Source organism: Ambystoma mexicanum, chromosome 10 (genome assembly GCF_040938575.1).
Source record: "Ambystoma mexicanum isolate Mex_15411 chromosome 10, UKY_AmexF1_1, whole genome shotgun sequence".
In the NCBI taxonomy this organism is placed as follows: domain Eukaryota; kingdom Metazoa; phylum Chordata; class Amphibia; order Caudata; family Ambystomatidae; genus Ambystoma; species Ambystoma mexicanum.
Window position 1 is genome coordinate 1,016,882,547 of NC_090932.1, and position 22,179 is coordinate 1,016,904,725.

At 48.8% G+C, this 22,179-nt stretch overlaps 1 protein-coding gene across 1 annotated transcript in view; it reads left to right on the forward strand.

Moving 5' to 3' along the window:
* Positions 1-19,353: 19,353 nt before the first annotated feature.
* LOC138491942 (PHD finger protein 13-like) overlaps positions 19,354-22,179 on the forward strand; it is a 165,569-nt gene continuing 162,743 nt past the window's right edge. The window contains exons 1-2 of the mRNA XM_069618824.1: positions 19,354-20,049; positions 20,784-20,818. Coding sequence (XP_069474925.1) covers positions 19,992-20,049; positions 20,784-20,818 — 93 coding nt within the window. The 5' untranslated portion in view covers positions 19,354-19,991. The remainder of the gene's footprint in view (positions 20,050-20,783; positions 20,819-22,179) is intronic.

A 22,179-nucleotide genomic window follows, 5' to 3' on the forward strand; every position in this document is an offset into this window, starting at 1 on the left:
AATGCAGCGCGAGTGCCATTAGCAACTGGGGACATAAAGAGCATTTTATTATCTGCAGTGGGAGATCAGGCAGACTCAAGCGTGTGTGAAGGCGGGGTTCCTGGGAGTGACCATGGGAATGACCTTCATGACGGGACGTCCTTTAACCATGTGCGGATGCAAATATGGGATGCACTGTGGGGGACTTTCCCCGACACCCCAGATTTACACTCAGTAATGCAATGTACCATGGGGGACGAGGTGCTGCGCAGTTCATTCTTTGGGTGCAGGAGTTGTGGCAAACAGTGACGGGCACGGCTTGGGACCAGTACACCTCCCTTTTCTATTTTATCATTAAACAAGCCTCCCAAAGGAGGTTCAGAAGGCCCTTGATAAGATTGCTGGGATAGAAGCCAAGGGGTGGCCAGAAATACAAAGCATTATAGTGCACCACAGCAAGAGGATCAAAGAAAGGGAAAAGGGATAGCTCAGAGGAGATTAGCAGATGAAGAAAAACTGGTACAGAATAAGTTAGTGTAGGTTGCAGCAGTAACGGATGCACCTCCCTCAGAACAGCAGGGAGAAGAAGGGGAGGGGTCCGCAAGCACTACAGGCCAGAATGGCAGCTGCATGGGTAGATAACGGACAAGAGCAATGGGGTGGAGAGGAACGGTACACAGGACCTCAATTGCAGGGAGGTTCGGCAAGAGAAAGAGGTGGGTACCGCGGATCGCGAGGAGGAGGGATGGATATGCATACAGAGGGCAAGGACCAAGGCGGGGTGGCCCTGGACCATGTCGGTCATGCGGGAGGTGGGGACACTTTGCCAGGGAATGTCATATCCGGCCGGTACCAAGTTATCAGAGCACGCAGAGGTACAGCAGTGAACAACAATATGGACCACACCCAGGTAGCCCGTATGGATTCGCTATGGGCCCCCCTGTACACAGGGTGGGCAGCCCAACAATAGGCCCACACCGGGGTACCCTGCACAAACCCATCCAATGCAGCAAAATCGCATTGTACACACATATGCAAACCCATTTGCCACCACAGCTAACAGAGCTCCAGCACCTTATCAAGGAACGTGTGTGTTTAGTGAAAATGTTTTCTCTTGCACAGGAATGAACACCCACTCAGATTAGGACAGCCCACAGAGAGCCCTTGCGTGTCCAGACCTATCCATACCCTTAGACGAGGAACCACTGGTGGGGCAGAGATAAAAACAAACAGTTCATCTTTATGGTTGACTCCGGAGCAGAGAAATCATGTTTATGTGAAGGTGATTTTCCGTTATCTGGCAAGAATCTCGAGGCGCAGGGATTTTCTGGGGCTGCAGTCACTGTACCTTACACAGAAGAGCTGGATGTCAAAATAGGAGGAAGAACGGTGTGAGCACCCCTACTCTATCATGAGCACTCGCCTGTAAATTTACTGGGACGAGACTTACTGAGTAGGCTGAACATGACTATCGCATTTACAGACACAGGGGTGGCATGTTCCACCGCCGGTATGTGCTCAATGCGAGCAATGCTTCTCATACAGACAATAGCAAACGAGGCAGCTGTTCGACGGGTACCAACCAACGCGGACAAGTTTGTTTATGGTATACAGGTGTTAGCAAGGGTGGTGCCAGAGATTACACGTAAGGATTGGAGAGTGCCCTCTGATTTAGTTTTTCGCCCAGTTGCGACCCCCCGAGATAGTGCCTGGCACCATTTTGTCTCTTGATTTGCAAGGGGTTCAGGTTTCTGCAAAATGTATTGTGGCAATTGAACTGGACAGGCCTGGGTGTGAGTGGAGGACAGTATTGTGTATTGACCCAAACATAGCACTGCATGAATTAACTGATGAAGAACTGTTCACTGACGAGGACACTGATGGCGAAATAATATTAGAAATATGTATGCCTTGTGACATAATGGTACAAAATAGATGAGTGACAAACCCCCTCATGGCCATCGTCAGTGCACCGCCATCTTTCTGTGACGAAGATTTACAAATAGTGCCACCCAATTTATGGACCACAAACCGCCATGATGTAGGGTAATTAAAGGAAGTGACCCCAATAAAAATAAAGATCAAACCAGGAGCAGTGTTGCCCAGAGTAAGACAGTACCCCCTATCAAAAGAAGCACAGGAGGGCATAAAAGACACGATATACGCACTATTGCAACAGGGCATCATTGTACCCTCAAATTCCCCATGCAATACTGCAATTTATCTGATTAAGAAAGTGAAAAGGGGTCGTGGAGGATGGTGCAGGACCTCCGCCCACTTCATTATATTGTCCAAAAAGTGTTCCCTCTACTCCCGAACCCAGGGGCGATTTTGTGCAGTATTCCCAAACAGGCCACCCACTTCACTGTAGTGGACTTGAAAAACATTTTTTTTTCAGTGCCCCTTGATCCAGACTCTCAATACCTGACAGCATTTACTCTAGGGGAGAAAAGGATACGAGCATTGCTGATTGCCCCAGGGGTACTGTGAAAGCCCATGCATTTTCAACAGAATATTGCACGAACATCTCTGCAATATTGCTGTTCAAATCACCATCATTCAATACGTGGATGACCTCCTAGTGTGCAGTGAGGAGGAGGAAATGTGCAGAAAAGATTCAGTCACATTGTTAACATTATTGGCCCACAAGAGGTATAGGGTAGATAAAAACAAACGTCAATACTGTTTGGCAGAGGTGTTGTACCTGGGCCAATTAATAATCAAAGATGGGAAGAGAATAATTCCTGACAGAACAGCGCCAGTACAAGCGACAGTCAGATCCCACACAGTGAAGGACATGCAAAAGTTTCTTGGCATATGTAGTTATTGCAGGGCATGGATCTTAGACTATGCCACGGACACACGGCTCTTACTGCAAGCATTAAAAGAAGCACAAAAAGAGAACACAGCCATAACATAGACACCTGAAATGCATACTGCTTTCACAACATTAAAAGAACTGATACTTACCACACAAAGGGCCACTTCTTATGAGATCATCATTTCAAGGCCAAATGTTCATGTGATATGTTGCAAAACAGTGAGCCCAGCCCCCTTCCTCACCGAGCCATGCATATTGGAAGATATGCAAACATATGATTGTGCCACCTATGAGGGGGATGGAGACGACATTCCTAAAGTAAGCGAGATTCCTTTGAGTGAAGGTGAAGTATATTTTGTAGATGGGTCAGCGTCCATTTGCCCCGAGACTGGTGAAAAGCATGTTGGTGTGGCAGTAGCTAGATTGGAGGAAGGGGAATATGAGGTGTTGATACAGAAGAGATTACCAATGCATTTTTCAGCTCAAGCAGCAGAATTGGTAGTGTTAATAAAAGCACTCCATGCAGCCAAAGGGTGTGCAGTGACAATATACACAGATTCAGCATATGTAATGACCACAGTACATGCTGGACTCTCTAGTTGGAGGAGAAGGGGATTCAGGAGAGCAGATGGGTCAACGGTGCAACATGTGGGGCTATTAAATGAATTGATAGAGGCACTTGCAGGACCATCAATAGTAGGCCTGGTAAAATGCCACGCTCATACTAATAACAAAGACGAAATATCACTAGGAAACGCGGTGGTGGATGCCACCGCAAAACAAGCAGCATACTTCCAGAAAGACTTAGCTACAGATGTGTGATGAAAGAACTAGCAGATGAGTCCAAAGATAGCGGCTACAACTCCCTCCCCACAGCGCAAATAATAGAGCTCCAGAGAAAAGCACCCGAGTCAGAACAAGATGTTTGGGTAAAACGAGGCTGCATGCAGTCACCCACAGACACACACCCTTGTCCCTGGTAAGAAGAATTTCCGATGACCATAGAAGTGCCACAGTACTAGAAGAGGAATTCAAGGAATACCTTACAAGGACAGTACGGGTGATTTTGAAACAAACAGCTCCACCGTTTACTAGGGAAAATAAAACGGATACTTCAACACCCTCAACAGATAGTCCGTCAAGCCCTTTAATGCCTGGAGAAGTAGTATATGTCTGTAGCTTTGTACGCAGGTGGAACAGTCTAAGATTTCATGGCCCTTATGAGGTTATATACTGCACACCTTCGGCAGTAAAGGTAAAGGACCTGAAATACTGGATCCATATGACAGAGGTCAGAAAATCACATGACCGTGTAGTACCAGAAACACTCCAGATGGTGAACAAGAGACAGCAACTGCTTAATGAATAACAGGATAACACCGCACAGTGATATAAGAGATACTTGAGCAATAGCAATATCATAGTACAAAACAAAGGTATGTCTTCAAAAATAATGTATTGCTTGTCATGCTCTCTCTCTCTCAAAATTTCACCTGTACCTTTAAATATTTAATGATGCTGATGAACTGAAAACATGTTTAACCCCTTACATCTCACTCTGTAGGTGCAACGATGACGGAAAGTAGCTCCTTGGTTACAAATAGAATTGAGTTAGATAGAAATATGAATAGTGTAAGTGCCACTAGAGAATATTCTTATGAGTGCTGCCTTTATTTTACGGCTATTGAATTCTCCACCATTTTATTATGTCTGTGGTTGTATTGGAGTATTACTTTTATTGTTGGAGACATAAAAGAAGGGGGTGGTGAGGGAAAACTAATACAAGAAGGGAGCAGACTAATATGGGATGATAATACTTTTTAAAATATTACCACACTGCACAAGATTCATACAGAGGTGTCATCACAGCTCAAGCCATTTGCAATGAATGTAAGTGAAAATGTCATTTATGTACAGGACGACTCCTTTTATATTTCAGCAATTTTTACAACACTACCGAGTGACCTGCACACAACCAGATATCCTACCTCAAATGTAAATAGTGTATAAACTCTGTCTCTACTGACACGTCAGAAGCATTTCTGAACACTCAATACTGGCAGCTTAATAATGATACCAAGCAACATCTGATGTGGGTCTTTTCCCCATTTATTGCTCATGTGCTTTCAGTGCACGCAAAACGCCCAGTGTCGATGGTAGAAGGTACCAAAGATCATTAAGTACGTCAATACGCAGGCAGAAGTGGCAAACAAAACAAATCTAAATATTACGCATACCACGGGTTGAGACTGGATGAGGTGGAAGATCTGAGCACCACAGGGAGACAGGCCACAAACGGTAGCTGCTATGTGTGTTCACTGATACCTCATGCATCAGGGATGCCTAAGGTGTTAGTGCCACAAGAATCCCCCTTAGTGGAAGCCCAGTGTCTCATTCATCTCGCACTAAGTAGGATAAGAAGCACCTTAGAGGCACACACAGTAAACTTACAATTGTTTCCTCCTGATGAAAAGCTGTGCAAGAAGAAATCTCTAGATACGACATGCTTTAAAGAGCCATTCTTTGAAATCAAAGGGACAATATTGGCGGAAAACAAGTAGCAAGATGCAACAGTGATGTGCAAAGCAGAGGCGCTACATGGCCTATCGGACAAGAGACTGAAATGGATGGAGGACACATGCTCCCACGTGTGGTTTCAACACATCATAAAACTAACATGGGTCACAGATCTCGAAAAACCAATCAAGATCCTGCATGAAGAAAAATATGAACTGTTTCTACAGGAGGAAGGAAGACTACCCATGGGCTCTAACACACGCTGCAACAGAACTGTTGTGATGCCTGACATGCGAAAAGGAACAGCTGCATTTTTGTGCCCATACTAGGTGTTTTTCGCAAACAGGCATATTTGCACCTCCCGTCATCATGGAGAGGCCACTGTGCTTTGGCAATGCTGCACTCTGCACTGCTGGTGATTCTGGAGGACCATATCAAGGGGCATTGGGTGCCCAATCCACGGCAACTGGCACCCAAACCTGCAAGTGAAGAACCCCACCATTTATGACGTGCTATCAGAAGACAAACTACAAGACCAAGTGTCCCGCAGAAAGAGAGCATCCAATTACCTCTCGAACAACTCTTTAACACTCTTGCCGCAAATACCTGATCAGTATAAGCTATTCAACTCAGCAGAGACATTTTTTGCATCACTTATCCCCAGCATCCAGGCACTAGCAAACGCCAAGTGGCTCAAAATTGTGCGCTGGTAGCTGATCCAGTTGGCCAACGACACAGAAGAAGGATTCAATGTAATAAAGGTAGAACTAAGAGCACTTGGACTGATGACAATGCAAAATTGTTATGTGCTCGACCTGCTTACAGCTATGAAAGGCGGTGTTTGCTGAAAAATCGGGAGTGCATGTTGCACGTTCGTGCCTTCTTCAGATGCTGAAAATGGGACACTCTTGCATGTAATATCAGCAGTGCACGAACTTGGAGTGCGGATGAAAGAAGGCGGCGGCATTGAAGCGAATGTCTGGTTTAGTGCAGCATTCGACTGTGTACCATCAAGGCTCGGGATTGCCATGAAGTTACTGGTCCCTGTCATTGTCTTCCTCCTGCTGATCTTCTGTGTGTGCCAACTGGGAGCACGATGTTGTGCAAAAGCAATTCCTAATAGTGTGATGATGATGGTGACTGTGGGCAATCCAAATAGAAATGGGTAAATGCCTCATGGTACTAGGGAAGCCCAAGTACAAACAGGAGAAAGTGACAAACCCAAATATCGCACGATAGCCATTTACAACACAGGGGATATAGTAGACTCCTTATGGCACACAACCATCAAGCAGCCCCGGGATTTAGAAAACTACAAGGAGGTGTGGGTTGACCAGGCGGGGGGTGGAGGGTGTATTTTGTACTCCTGAGGAATATGCGCAGCGTGGGGTAAGTCTAAGAAGGGTGCCGTGCATGGATGCCAATAAAGGATACACCTGCATGGGATGAAGCAGTAAAAAAGGCAGAGGAATGTAGAAGTGCCGAAGGAGGGTATTCGTTACTTTAGGGGTAACGAAAGGGGGGGGGGGGGAGTGTTGGGAGATACGTGGACTATCCTGCCTCCCTCACCACTCCCGCATGCATGGATCTCACTTGTGCTGAAGGTGGGAGACGTCCCCCCTTCTCTCCAACTCTAATCTGTGTTAACTACTTACGAATTACTAACAAAGAAATCATGTAATTAGGCCTTACTAACACACGAAGACCCCATTTTAGGTAATTCACCAGACGCCATCTTTTACTAGGCCCAAAAATGATCTCTAAAAACCTGTCTCTCCCTCGGTCCCAAGCCTCACACCACCAGCCCAGGCTCCCACGCCACTGCCTCCTGTCAGCTTCGCACAAACCTGTTCTCACAGAAGTTCAGCTATTCATTGTTGGAACCTTTAGTGCCGTCCCAGAACAGATGTGCTCACTGCACTGTGTGATATGATATGGCATTTATAACGCGCCTATACACAAGTGTTTCGAGGCGCGACGAGGCAAGGGAGGGGGAACAACGGGAAGACAGACAGCGATCTTACTAGACCAGGTGTCATTCAGATCGCACAAGTGCATGGGAAGGGGGAAAGGGAAAAGTGCGAGGGGGAAGGGAGAGGGGAAAGTGCAGTACAAGCGGTAGTAGAAAAAATAAGATAATAAACAGCCAGAGGTAGCAAGTGCAAGGTAAGTGCAGACATAGTGCTGGTACAGGGACTGAAGGGATGCATAAAACAGTTCCCAGGTGCAGGGGTTGCCAGGGAGGCAGTGCAGGTGTGCAGCTGTCGGTGCCTGTGCCCGAGATCAGGCAGGGTGGCCAGGTAACCAGTGCAGTTTCAGCCAGGAATTCAGCAGGGGAGAGGGGGAGACAAAGCAGAAGCAAGGAATAAGGTTTTGAGGTGCTTCCGGAACCGGAGATGGTTCTCCTCAAGTTTCAGGGTGGTAGGAAGGCTGTTCCAGAGGGAGGTCCCTGCCGAAGAGAGAGATCTACCACCAACTCGTTGCTTGGAGAAGCGACTGACCCTGAGGGAGTTGGAGGTGGATGAGCGAAGGGCTCGGGAAAGAAGGTATTTAGGAAGAGAGAGTTGAATGTATTACGGCCCCACGCCCCAGAAGGCCTTGTGGACAATGCAGAGGGTTTTGAACTTAATCCTCGCAGCCACTGGGAGCCAGTGCAGAGATTTCAGTCCTGGAGAGATATGATCCCTGGGCTTGAGGCCAAGGACAAGTCTCACAGTCCTGTTCTGGATAAGTTGCACAAGGCGGAGAGTAGAGGCAGGCAGATTTAGATAGAGGCTGTTACAATAGTCCAGCCTTGAGAGTACCAGGGCTCTGGAGATAGTGAGCTTCTGGGGGAAGTAGAGGAAAGGAAGAATACCTCTGAGGAGGTGCAGCTGTTAGCGTGACTTCTTAGAGACACCAGAGATGTGAGGAGAGAAGGAGAGTGTGGAGTCGAAGATGACCCCGAGGTTTTTAGCCTCAAAGGGGGGAGCAGGAGGAGGGCTAAGAGAGGCCGGCCAGAGAGCTACAGGGAAGGAGGGAGCCAGTGTGCCGATAAGGAGAATCTCAGTCTTGCTGGGATTAAGGCAGAGGTCATTGGCGGCACACCACTCCTGGATAGCAGACAGACAGTCAGAGATAAGGGACGGGGAGGAGGAGGCAGAGGGTAGCCTGAAAATGAGCTGGGTGTCATCCGCATAGCACTGGAAGTTGGGGCAGAGAGTGGCGATGCGGTGGGCAAGGAGTGCCAGGTATTGGTAGAAAAGCCAGGGAGATAGGTTAGACCCCTGGGGGACACCACAGGTAGAGTAGAAGACAGAGGAGGGGAAGGACCCAAGTTGGACCTGGGAGGGTCGGTCAGAGAGGAAAGAGGTCAGCCACGCCAGAGCCTGACCAGTGATACCCAGGTTATCACGGAGATGGTTGAGCAGGATGGCATGGTTGACAGTATCAAAGGCAGAGGAGAGATCAAGCAGGATGGGGACGCAAGGGGTGTTAGAATCAAGGTTGGAGAGCAGGTCTTCACGGATGTTCAGGAGAGCAGTTTCCGTGCTTCTGGCAGCTCTGAAGCCAGACTGATGGTCATGAAGACAACCAACAGATTAAGTATGGAGATTCAGCTGGGAGATGGCCAGTTTCTCCAGGAGCTTGCCCAGGAAGGGAGTGATAGAGATTGGGTGATAGTTAGCTGGGCAAGTGGGGTCAGCAGAGGGTTTCTTAAGAAGGGGGTGCACAAGGGAGTGCTTCAGGGTGGATGGGAAGACTCCAGTGGTGAAGGACAGGTTGCAGAAATCAGCTAGGGCAGGAGCCAGGGAGTCGATGTGGTCCTTGATAGTTTTGGAAGAACAGGGGTAAACCTGTTTTAACGAGACTTTCATAGAACGGACTGCAGATTTTAAAGAGTTCGGCCGAGTTGTTAGATGCCGCACAGACGCGGGCTTGGACACGAGCTCTCTTCTTGGTTAAAACAGAGAGTCGGTATTGCCTTTGCAGCAGGCCAGTTTGTCAGAGGATGTACATGAAGCATGCCATTTCCTCTCGGCCCCCCTGCAATTTCGTTTTAGGGTGACGAGGTCTGAGTCGTACCAAGAGTTGGACTGGCTTTGGGCTTCAGGCAGATTCTCATGACAGGGGCAAGGATATAAAGAGTATCAGAGATAGCAGAGTGGGGCTTGGAGAGGGCTGTGTCAGGGTGAGAGTCAGCCAAAGGGGGAGGGTGGGTGAAAAGGTGGTGGCGAAAGCCTCAGCTGACACACGCTTCATGGGTCGGATGACTGAGAAGGTAGGTGGCAGAGATGGAGGTGGCTTGGCCTGAGGGGTAGGGAGGGTGAGGTGGGAGGACAGGAGATAGTGATCACTCCAGGAGAGAGGATCAGAGAGGGGAAGGTTTGAGGAGATCAGAGCATCCAGGGTGTGCCCTAAAGAGTGAGTTGGGCCAGAGGGGAGAATGGTGAGTGAGAGAGAGTCGCAGAGGTCGCGAAAGAGTATGGAGGAAGGACAGGAGGCATCCAGGTGGATAATGAAATCTCCTAGGAGGAGGAGTTGAGTGGTTGCGGCTAGGAGAGAGGAGGAGGGGTCCGCACACTCAGAGAGGAAGGAGGAGATCTGAACAGGTGGCCAATAGATAGTAGCCACTGTAAGGGAATGGCTAGGTGAGAGAGAGAGCCTGCAGACGAGGCATTCAAAAGAGGAGTAGGCCTGCGTAGGAATGACAGAGGCAGGAATCCACTCAGGGAAGATCAAGGCAACATCCCCTCCAGGGCAGTTGGATCTGGGTGTGGAGAGGATCTTGTAGCGATCCGGTAAGGGCATGTCAAAGCTGGTGACAGAGCTGACCGTGAACCATGTCTCAGTGAGACCGAGGATGTCGAGGTCAAGTTCTTCCAGAAGGTGGCAGATATCAGAGGAGTGCTTGACAGCAGAGCGGGAGTTTAGAGTGACAGTATGGAGAAGGTTGCCATCCTTCAAGGACTTCCAGGGAGGGGTACAGATCAGAGGTACGCCCTTTGGAGGTGTAGAAGGAGCCCGGGAGGGGGCAGAGAGGGAAAGGGAAGGCAAGGTAGCCAAGGAAGAGGCAGAAGGTGGAGCCGAGGAAACCCTGGAAAAGGGGAGAGAGAGGGGACGGCTGGAGAAGGGAGGAAGTTGATGAGGCACGGGAAGCGTCGATCAAAGAGATGGAGGTTGGCCTGAGGGCCTTGGACCAAGACGGTCCTGTTCGAGTAAACATTAATGATGGCCTTAGAGGAATGGAAGGAGGCCAGGAGGACGTCCCAGCGAGTGCCACCATTAATCGGAGAAGCAGAGAAGGGAGAGAGCACAGAGACCATATGAAGGGTCCATAGGTCTGGCGAAGGAACGACGAAGAGGATGTCGGTGAGAGTATCCTTAGAGGAGGCACTGGTGTAGGTGTCGGCGATAGGGAGGCCTGGGTTGGAGACCAGGATGTCCTTTTCAAACTTCTTCCTACCAGATTTAGTGAGGAGGGCAGGATAGTCAATAGAGAAGCATTTAGAGAAGATAGGAGAGACAGAGAGCACCATAGAGTAGGTGGGAAAAGAGAGAGGTGGAGGGACTGAATGAGGTCGCTAGAGTAGGCAGAGCCAGGAGTGAGAGGCAGGACGTTGAGCAGTGGGACAGGGTGCCAACACGCGGACTTACGGAGCTAATATCATGCCGTTTAGAAGGGAGAGAAGACACAAAGAATTTGAGAATCCTGAATAGAGGGAGAAAGGCCTAGGTTTCACAAAGCAACTCTAAATACGGTGACAGTGAATAACTGAAACAAGTGAGATCACAGCTAAATTAGTGGGTCAAACCAGGTGGACACAGTGGACAGGGGGCCCAGACCATTCAGCAGGGTGACAAATGGCAACAGGCGTCCCCTGTGGACACCTGCAGACACCGCCAGTCAGGGAGCCGCCCTTTGCCTAGGGGCCCTTAGCCAAAAGGGCTGCCGGGCAGAGGGCTGCCCAGGGACCATCAGCTAAGAGTGCCAGGCAGCCAATCAGGGTGAGGAAGGGGCTGGCTGGTAGGCGGGAGGGAGAGGGAAACACAGAAGTGGCTGAGGGGGTGAGGGGGAGGGAGGGCAATACGCTCTGAGCGCGAACGGGACAAATTTAAAACTAAAAATCATCTGATTTGGGCACTGGGCAGGCGAGTCCTCCTCATGAAGGCGGACGGCAGGAAAGGACAACCTTCAGCTGCTATCTCCGCTCTGCTGGCAATGAGGCGAGCGGGGAGAGCAGCTACCGTATGGCACACACAGCAGCCTCAAGTCAGCCAATCAGGACGGGGAAGGGGCTGGCTGGGAGGCGGGAGGGAGAGAGAAACGCAGAAGTGGCTGAGGAGGTGGTGGGAGGGCGGCAACGCGCTCCGAGCATGAACGGGACAAATTTAAAACTAAAAATCACCTGATTTGGGCACTGGGTAGGCGAGTCCTTCTCATGAAGGTGGAAGGCAGGAAAGGACAACGGTCAGCTGCTATCTCCGCTCTGCCGGCAATGAGGACCAGAACCTGTAAACCGAACAGGCCCTGAGAGCCTGAGGGCCTGAGAGCCCATCCGTCTCCACTAACATGCTTGTGCCTCTTCTAACCCCCACCCTATTAACCTGTAAACTAGCAGGCCCATGCCCCTCTGCTCTTTGCTAGATATACACATTTGTCCCCCTGTAGTGACCATACGAAGACACCCCTGAAGGCCCCGACCCCAGATACTCATATATTCTTTCTAATCCTAACACTTGTTTATTCGTACCATAAGGCACCAGGTAGATCAAAATCTCCAAGGTGGGCACCTGGGACGTGGGATTCTAGGTTTATGGGTACCAGGGTGCAGCGGGTACAATGCCTGCTTATAACTTATGTATGAACTCTGGGAAGCACCCACATTCCTACCTGACTTTACTAGTGTCATTTGTCTCATGCTCTCAAATGCTGTTTTTGCAAGATCAGTTAGTCAGGAAAAGTGTCATTTTGCCGGCTTGACCTTCACCTCGCAAAGATGAGCCCAGCTGACCCACGTGCTGCAGGAGTGATGTCTAAGCACCCACCAATCCCATCAGGTCGACACTTATATATGGCACCAATGATTTGACCCAATTGAGTTCCAGAATTGTTCATTTGCAATATGATGACAGTAGTTGCCTTTTTAATGTGCTGCCCGTGTATCTGTTGGCAGAGCGCTCTTCAGGCAGCAGAATTCTCTGCGTGCACAATTGACCTTATATAAACTTTGTTCTGCTTGCAATCTATCTCCTGGTCTCATTCCCTACTGGGGTGTGTCCATTATTCTGATTTTGGGATATTGTGTCAGGCAGTGGGCACCTTCATTACCCATTAGAATTATTGGATTCAGATACTGATTTGTTCAGATGTTTCCTTTAGTATGTCAGTTTAAAGGTTTTTAAAACAGAAAAGTAATTTGGAAGAAAATAAGAGTTACAAACATTATATGATACATTTATTTTCTTTCTTTCATAATGTTATTTATGAAAATTGGGAAGTTTTTTTCCTCTTGAAGAAGGGTCCTTATGAGACCCAGAAAACGTTAAGAACAACAAGGCTTCTCCAACACTGACAGGAACATAAGACTGATAATTCTATTTTATATTGTGGAAAGAGTGATTGTAGCATTGTAATAATGATTTCAACATTCAGTATTACTTTGTATCATATGGATTTGTCATTTGATTATTATTTACATTACATTTCTCACTAATTATTTTTTTAGAATTTACCAATTAACAAATTAAATTCACCACAATTCATTTTTGTAACATTCAAGAGCACACATTTAATGTTATTTATTAAGAGTTTAGTTATCAAATAGTGTTATTAAGCTTTTAGACAGTACCAGTGAGTGCACCACTGTTCCCTTACCCATTGGCGTTGGGCTCTTAGATAGACTAAAGAGTGCCATGCAGCAAATTTGCTTGGCTAGACATGCTTTCAGCTATGGACCAACCTCCATCCCCGGACGATATATGCACCCTGTGGGGTACATGCATTGTATTGGGCACTTCCTCAAAACTAACACTTTTCATTTTTTTTTAAAAAAAAAGCATAATGATTTAGTTAATAATAACATTCTTATCATTTAAAAAAAATACTACTGGAAATGTTTAAATTCTTATCTGTTGATTACCACCCAATACCTTTTAACCTTCACAACCATAAGGTGAATCAAATGGTACAAAAAGGAGACTATTTGATTTGCTTCTGTCTCTGACCCCGGAGAGGGCCTTATGGGGCGCTATGTTGCTAAAGCAGGTTAAGCCTCTCCACACACTCCACTTTGGACTTCCCAGGTAATTTCTCACATTGTTCAGTGCTGGTACGGCTGTTTCACAGCTGTAACACTCTAAGTGACAGCATAAATTACACACTATGCTCTTGGGAAGAATTGTGAAGAGAAGTGAGAAAGCTATCTCTCAATCCTAGAAGTATATCTCAAATGAGATCAAAATACAATAAATCAGACACTGTCAAACAAGATCGTACAACGTGGCTTGGTTTTCAAAAGGGCAACAACTGTTTATTATTGTGTCAGGACCCGTCCCTGGAAGGTTTGGCATTACTGGAAGGTAACGCCGCATAGAACCTCCACGTAGCGGTCTAGCCCTCATCCAACATGGCAGACACCTTTACTTAAGCAAGCCCCTCCCACTTCCTAGCGCGTTGTATCTGTTGATTTTCTCCGATACTTGTGCTCCGGCTGTACCTCCGTATAGCCTTTCCTTTGCCTTCTGCAGAACCTCCTTGGCTCCCCATTCTCCAGTGTATATACCTCTCTTTTTCTTTCCGTCTCTAACTGTACTTCCTCTCGGTACTCGACTGCCTCCGTTTCCCTACTTTTTCTCCTGCATTCGGCGCCTTGCTGTTCATACTTGCGGTACCCCTTCCGCCTCTCTCGCGACTCTTCGCGCTACTCCCAAGACAGTTTGTGGATCCTCCTTCCTTTCCGGTAAGTAGGGTCTGCGTCTATCTCCTCTACGTATCTTCCTCCTTCTTTCTTATTTTCCCACCGTGATCGACCGGCTCCTACCTGTAATCCAGCCGTCCAGCCCACCATTGCTTGGGGTTCCTGATCTTCGGCTGTTATTGCTCATCTCTAAGGTCTACTAATACGAAGTTACTTACCTGGATTTGTTCCTCACTTTCAACGCACTCTATCCTGATCCACCAGCATATTCCGGAAACAAGGAACTTTAGTCTACACCCCTCCGAAGGTACACTTCAGGGTTTTTTCCCGTCTGCGGCTTTTTCCCTGTCAACAGGGGCTTGGCTCCTCGGGGCCCCCCCCCCCCAAGACAGGTTCTACCTCCTGTCGAGGTGGCCTCCGAGGGAGCCAGACCTTAGTTGCATGACAGAAGGTCCAGGGAGAAATCCACTAAGGATCTTCACAAGAATCCCCGGAAACAGTCTTCAATTACCCAAAGGAGACAAGAGGAAGCCTCAGGTGAGGAGGAGCAGGGGGCGGAAAGGGATTATCCTGACATATTGCAATTAAGGATCAACTGTTGTGCTAAAGCCATTAACATTGTTTTTCACCTGCTACCAAGCTGGTGGTCACTAGGGATGTAACGGTATACCGTTAGATACCGTGAACAACGTCACTGTACAATAATAACCGTCACATTGTTTATATCGGTATACCGTGAAGTGTGCTTTTCAATCTGATTTGGAAAGGCTGCAGTAAACAAGTGCTGCAGTGTCTTGGTCTTGCACTGTGGGATGTGCTGACTGCCAAGGGGGCCTTGTTTGGCAGACAAGAGCATAGGGAAGTGAGGCCACATTAGTAAAGGCAGCTTTGCTGCTGTGACCGCTCTTTCTCTGTGATCAGTAGAGTCGGGTCAAATATCAGCCGACTTTGCGCAAATTGTATTAAAAGCTGCCCAGTGCCTGAACCTTTGTGTTCCGCATGCAAAGCTGGTAACGATGAGCAAACTGACTGGCTCTATAAGCATACAGGAGACTCCAGTTCATAGACTCTGCCAGACCTGGATTTCATTGTCAAACTACAACAAAGTTATTTTGTTTTAGGCATCATTTATTTGAAAGGCAGCATACAGATTTTAAGTGTTTTCACACAGTCATGCTTCTCCGCGCTACAGGTCAGATCTTGTATGGTGATTGCACCGATTTTCAATTTGCAATTAGCAAGACCACAGGGACAACACGAGGGTGAGCTGAGGGCCTGAACTAAAAGGGAGCATTTTATTTTTCCTTTTGTTCATAAGTAGTCAACAAATGTAATAACACTTTCAGTGACTTGCAAAACAGTTTAATCGATTCAGCCCGGCCTCATTTGCCATTATTTCAGTAAGGTAAGGTCCTACTGCACTGAGCAAACACACATTGGAACAGCTCTTGCTCTGGCTGTGCAAATTGTAAAAAAAAAAAAGGATGGCCAGTGAAGTCATGCATATCGAATTACTCACCCCAAGGTTTAGATTCAAGGAACTTAAGTTTCTCATGGTCATGGATCAGATAGCCATCCAGTTCTGTTTTAGCTTAGAATTGTGGAATTGTAGTTTTCCCACCAATTTGAAAGATGCGGAACTATACATCCCAGAATTCAAAGCGGAATGAACTGGATGCACTTCTGATGTATGTCCACAACCAACTTGAGCTCTGTAGATCAGGGATGGACTGGTCATTACGGCAATAGGCCCATGGCCGAACCAAAAACCCAAAATGCTTGTGTGGGCCAGTTTTTTTTGGGTCAAAGTGGGGCACTTTTTTGGCCAAAGTGGGCCAGTTTGATGAGTGACTTCACTATGCCGCTAATAGTCTTGACCACTATTGCTGAATAAATATTCTTTTAAATGTACAATTTGTATCACATTTTATCCGAAATCTCCCCCCTTGGGTACTATTCAAACAGTGTTCCAAAAGGAATGAATTCCCATTTGCAACTGTGGGCCACTTTTATGTTGGTGCACGAGACAATTTTATGCCTAGTCCGACCCTGCTGTAGACTGCCCCCCATCGCCCAACGGTCCTCTGTGTAGATGTGTACATTGGCAATAGAGTTGTTTCTTTGCTTGATCCTTCACCTACCTGCCTTCTGCATATGGCATTGGACTCAAGCGGGCAGGACAGATTCTACATTCAATTTGAAGTATCCAGAGCAATGGGGGTGAAATATTTCTTAGGTCTATTCTCAATTTGTGACGCCACCCATTAAATCATTCCTCCCTCTCAACTCGCATCATAAGGGTCATAATGCACTCAGACCTGGGGAAAACGGTAATGATGGGGCTGTGGTAAGGTGGTGGTCTAGGCCATATTTGTGCCGATATGTATTTTAACTTTGTCATTTTCAAAGTTTTTTGCCACTATCTTTAAGAAGGTAAATGAACATGAATTGCAAGAATCAAGAAAGATATCAACAGCGCCCACTGAACACTGTCCCTTTAGGATTACATGGTCAATGGTGACTCCGACATCAGACTTTCATAATACACCAGGCAGATGGTAAACAAGCTATAGTGTTTAGATCAATAGGGAACCTTTCGGTGAGGCTGTGTTGGCTATGACATTTTGACAAAAGAAACACAATGACATGGGCTTTCAGACCTCACCTGAGTGACTTTTCTCCCTTTAATTGGATAAATAGTTATCAAAACAAACTTTTTGTCGCAGCGAAAGGTCATGATGCCCATGCTGATGCCATGTGGTTCCAAAGAAATGCAAGTCGAAGCCTATTTTCAAAGCGATAACCTGTGACTAAGCAGCAAGCTCATTGCTCCAAATGTGCATTTTAACACTTCGACTAGTCACTCTTTCATTCAAGGCGATCAATGAGTGAGCACCATGAAAGACCAATTCTGCAGCCACCTTAGATTCCTGGAGGATCAGCTAAATATGTGCAGAGACAAGTTTCAAAACGCTACCTTGCTACAGCTGGAAAATCCTGGCTGCCTATTCATACGTTAACTAAAAAGCATTGACTTAATGGTATAGTTAAAGAACTTCAAATGCAAAAAGGCAATGGAAAAATAAAAATAAAAAAGTGCCTGACACAAAATTTATATGTTAGCAATAGGAAGAATAAATGCAGTGCCAAGAAGGGAAAGGATTTACTTTGGGTTGGCAGCTTTGTGGTTTATATATTTATAATGGATAATGTTTTCTAAACATATGACAATGGGGGGGATTTTCCTGGCTCTATCATTGAATTTACATATAATAAGGCACACTGCGAAATTCACTCATCTCTGGGGGTATTCCCTGCTGCCATACCAAAGGGTAACATGTCCGTGATTACTGAACACCTTTTGGCCCTCAAGGAAACGAAAGGATGTAACTTAAAAGAGAGAGTGTGCGTGTGTGTATGTGCACAAGCACATACTACCATCAGCCTCCACTGATCTGTGGCATGCAGATTATCAAGATGGCAACATGTTCAGCTTCACCAGTAGCCAGTGGGGGAGCTAAAATCCTAAATGACCACTTAAGAAAAGCTATTAAGTTTGCTTTGCCAGTCCAGCAGGGATTCCCCCCTCCTCCTCTCCAAATGTGTGTCTGTGTTGTTTGGTGGAAGCAAGGGGTGGAGTTTCATTGGAAAGTATGCTGAAAAGCCCAATTCTGGCCCTGGGTGCCTGTTTTGTTTGTGATGATGAATCTGGCAATTTATGACCTTTTAAGAAACTATTTGTTAAGATTAGTTAACTCCACCTGCTATACTGCAATAACCATGATATACCATCATTTGACAAGAAGGTTATCATACCGCCATAAAGCTAATACCGTGACACCCCTAGATGGATGTCAGAAGGTTTATATTTGCTGAGGCCCATACCGTGCTATCATTCAGGCACGAGCCCCACAGCATCCCATTGCTTACCTATCGGTGTCTTGTCATCATTAGTTCAATTTAATGATGCCAACTCAAACCATGAGCGGGCCTATAAAACTCTGGAAAAGTAATTGCCACGTAGTACTTCAACTGGTAGTGCCACAATCTGCAAATGCCCTAAAAGCTTATGTTTCCGTTTTATGGGTGGTGAGTGGTTAGTCTATTTGAGATTATTGGCTGTCAGAAGGGCAGCACGTGCCCGTAAAATGGGTCACTGGATGTATCACTTCACATACGTTGTGAAATCATAACACTAATTATACCAGACTGACCTGGACGTCATTATTTATTATTATGTAGTCCTTTTGAATGAGGTTTGAATAAAGCAATACATATTTTAAATCATCAGCACCAACAGAGGTGTTTGGACCAAAAAAACTCCCCGTTTACTAGAGAGGGAGGCGACCCATACCGGGTCAAAGATGCATCAGCGCACTGGGGAAAGAAAGTAAATGCGTAGGTACTATGGGGCATAAGGGATCTCAGAGGCACACATACCCTTAGTTCAGACTACAGAATAAAGTAGTTAAGTAGTGGACTGATTAAGAGAAAAACGACAGAAGTCTGTTGAATTTAAAAGGCATATAAACAATAGCAAAGCCTACTCGCACGATGCACTCGGGAATAAAACTAGGGGTAAAAGTGAATAAAACTAGGGGTAAAAGTAGCCAAAGCCTCAGATGAAGCAGTCTGGCATCCGAGCAGGGTATTTTATTAGTAGCAGATGCCGGCGAGAGAGAGCGTTTTATGCATGCCCTCTTGACAGAGGGCCGGATTTATTTGCAGGTGCACGTTTGCCTACGCCCTTTTCGGGTGCATGTAGCATTTCCTGGAGCTCACTGCGCAGGCTGCGCCCCCTACAGTAGTCCGAGTGGCTTTTCATTATAGAAGGGTTAGTCATTAACACTAGAGCTCGGGCAGATGAGTGGCCGGCCTTACCTGCTCTAGACGCTGGCTAGAATGCAGTAGCTTCTATGTACATCGCATAAGAACGCGTAATGCCCTCCTTTACACTGCAACCTCAACTTTGCAGGTGCATGCAGCGCTTCCTGCAGCTGGGGCGGGAGGGAGGGACACGCCGTGTAAGCTTCCTTCCTTGCCTGTGATTGGTGGAGCATAGTGTAGCCCTCCCCTAGGGGTAGATGATGGTTGTGCCCTGGCCCACCCCTGATAGTGATGTCAGTGAGAGTTGGTGAAATCCAGCCCCTTTGCCCCCCTTTAATTTTTATTTATGCAACACGATCTTGGAGTTTGGTGAAGAGGAAATTAACAATAAAGGAAGGAGGAGGGGCGAGTGAGAAGCTGCTGTAGCTGTGTGGATCGACAGGATCCGCCCCCCGGCAGAAGGATCACTCCCTGGGAGCGACAAGAGGATCACTCCCCAGAAGGAGGAACGGGGGTCGACTCTCGCAGGGGCGGCAGGGTCACCGCCAAGCGTAGGTTCCGCCCCGTCCCTCATGCAGGATCCAGTGGATCCCCTCCCGGGTGGCAGTCTATAGGACCGGGCCAGATCACCCAGAGCCTAGGCAGATTCAGAGGATCTATTTCGTGAAGTGAAGGCTCACTTATCATGGATAACTACTCTCAGTCAATGTAGAGCGTTCCAGGGACCGCCCCCTGTTGAGGTGCAAGTCCCCCCTAGCCCCCCTTCACTCTCTCGGAAGGGCGATCAACGTGCGCCATCAGCACAATCTGATTGAGCTGTAAAACGCGCCCCCACCCCCCCTCTGACGGATTACAACTCAAGGAACGGCATCGGTAGCCCCACAGTCACCCCACTCTCGAAACAGAAGGCCTGGGTCCCCGGACCCCAGGAGTTGGGTGAAGCGTGGATGCCGGACACCCCAGGGATGAGTGGCCCGAGGCGGGGGCCTGCAGAGCTCTGCACAGGTGAGTGCCCCCTCCATTACGCGACCATGCCCCCCCTCCGTTTCAGCCCGCACTCTGTTTCCCGTCCGCACTCTGTCCCTTCCCCCCACCCGTGTTCTGCCCACCTCCTGCTGTCGAGCTCTGCTCTTCCTCCCCGTGCTCCTCTGCCCTCCCTCCGAGGTTCAACTCTGTGCGAGCAGTGCGCCCCCACTTCCCCCGCCGCGAGCTGTGCCCGCTCTAGCCGCGCCATGCCGGTGCTCGATCCCTGCACTCGCCACCCTCCCGTGCTCTGACCGCCCCCCTCAGCTGTTCCTCGCCCGGGCTTGACTTCCGTCTGAGCTCTGCCCCACCCGCAAGCCAGGGAGCGCAGCCTCCCCATCTCCCACGCTCAGCCCCCGCTGGCACCATCAGCTCTACCCCCCCCCCCCAGCACTACACCCACCCCCGGGCAGCCAAGAGCCCCGCTCCCTCCTCGAGGGGCTTTTCTCATCAAAGGTCTACCTCCAGCGCTCGAGCCCCTCCCCGGACTCTCGCCTTGTACTGGCGTGCCCCCACAATCCGAGCTCAGAGAGGACCCCCCCCTCCCCCGTCCCGGCCTCGCTCTCCTCCTTGAAACTCTGTCCACCTTTCGAGCTCCTCCACTTCTCACGCTCTGCCCGGTCTGAGCTGTCACCTCTACCGGGCCCTGGTCCTTCTTTTCACCCAGGCCCATCTGCACCCCGGGGACTCACTTATGTCTCTGTTTTCCCCGGCAGGTGTCTCCGGCCCCGGAACAGCCACAACCCCTGAGGTAAGAGCCGGCCTGCCGGCAGTCAAGGTTGAGGGGGGCGGCGGTGTGGTAGAGGGAAAAGTGTGGGTTTCTGCGAGGGATACTGCGAAGGCGTCGTGAGAGGGACAGCGAGGGGGCTTGTGACTTCATAGCATGGCGTCAGTGAAGGGCAGTGTAAATGGGGGTGTCTAAGGGAGACCTTTTGGAATGGGGGTGTCTGTGATGGACAGTGCAAGTGGGGGGGCGGGGGTGCAGGAGTCGGCCAGCGACGCTGTGCAAAGGTATTAAGAGGACGGAGAGTGACTCTGAAAGGGATGTTTGTGAGGAACGGTGGCTGTAGGATTGTTGACAAGTTGTCTGTTGGGGACAGTGTAAAGTGGGGTGTGCCTGTGAGGGACAGCCTAGGGGCTGTCCGAGGCAATGTGTGCGAGGGGCAGAGTGGGTGGGGTTTGATGGATGGCGCTTGTGTGTCGTCCTTTTGACAAGTCAAAGTGTCCACCGCTCTGTTTGTTCTCCTCAGCGTAGGATTGCCGGTGGCTGCGTGCATGAGGCCGTGTGTATGTGTCGCCTTCTCGGAGACGGGCTGTCACAACGAGAGGCTGTAGCCTCTCAGGGGCGCACATGCCTCACGGAGGTCTACGTTTGCCATGAGACAGTCCCCGAGGAGGCCACACAAGTGTCCCCCCGAGAGGAGAGGGGTTGTGTGCTGCCGACTGTCTCAACGAGAGGCCGTCTTTTATCAGGGGCACACTTGTCGCCGCCTTGGAGAAAGGGGCTGTGTTTGCTCTCGCCGAGGTCGGCTCCCCTCGGGCACACGTGTCCCCTCTTCGGGAAGGGGCTGTTGTGTGTTGTATCAATGAGGTCGTCTCCCCTCAGGGGTACACTTGATGTCGCCGCCTCTCTGAGGCCGTGTTTTTCCTCTCTGAGGAGCTTTCCGTTTTCCGCGTGCGGGGGGTGTCTTTGGTGAGAGCGCGGCCGTGTGTGTCGTCTCCTCGGGCAGTGTGTCACGGGGGGCGGGTGGGCGATGCTTTGCCTGAGGGGTTCCCCACCGGGGCTGGAGAGAGCCCGTAGCGCGATGAGGGGCAGCCTCTTCTCGTACCTTTTCCTCGTGTTGGGCTCCCCGTGCGAGGGCAGATGTGTGTCGGACTTCTGTGACAGGCCCATGGGAGACGGGGGGAGGGGGGGGGGTGAGTGGCTGCGACTCCCCACCCTGCAGAGCAGGATGGTGCCCCCCCCCCCCCCCCCCGGGTTATTTATGTTTTATACGTCTCTTGAAGGTGCCTAAGGAAAACGCCGTTCTCCCGGTTATAAATGGTGGACTTAAACTCCACCCCGTTACAATACTGGTGTCCGGTTTAGCTCGAAAATGGGATTATTTGGTT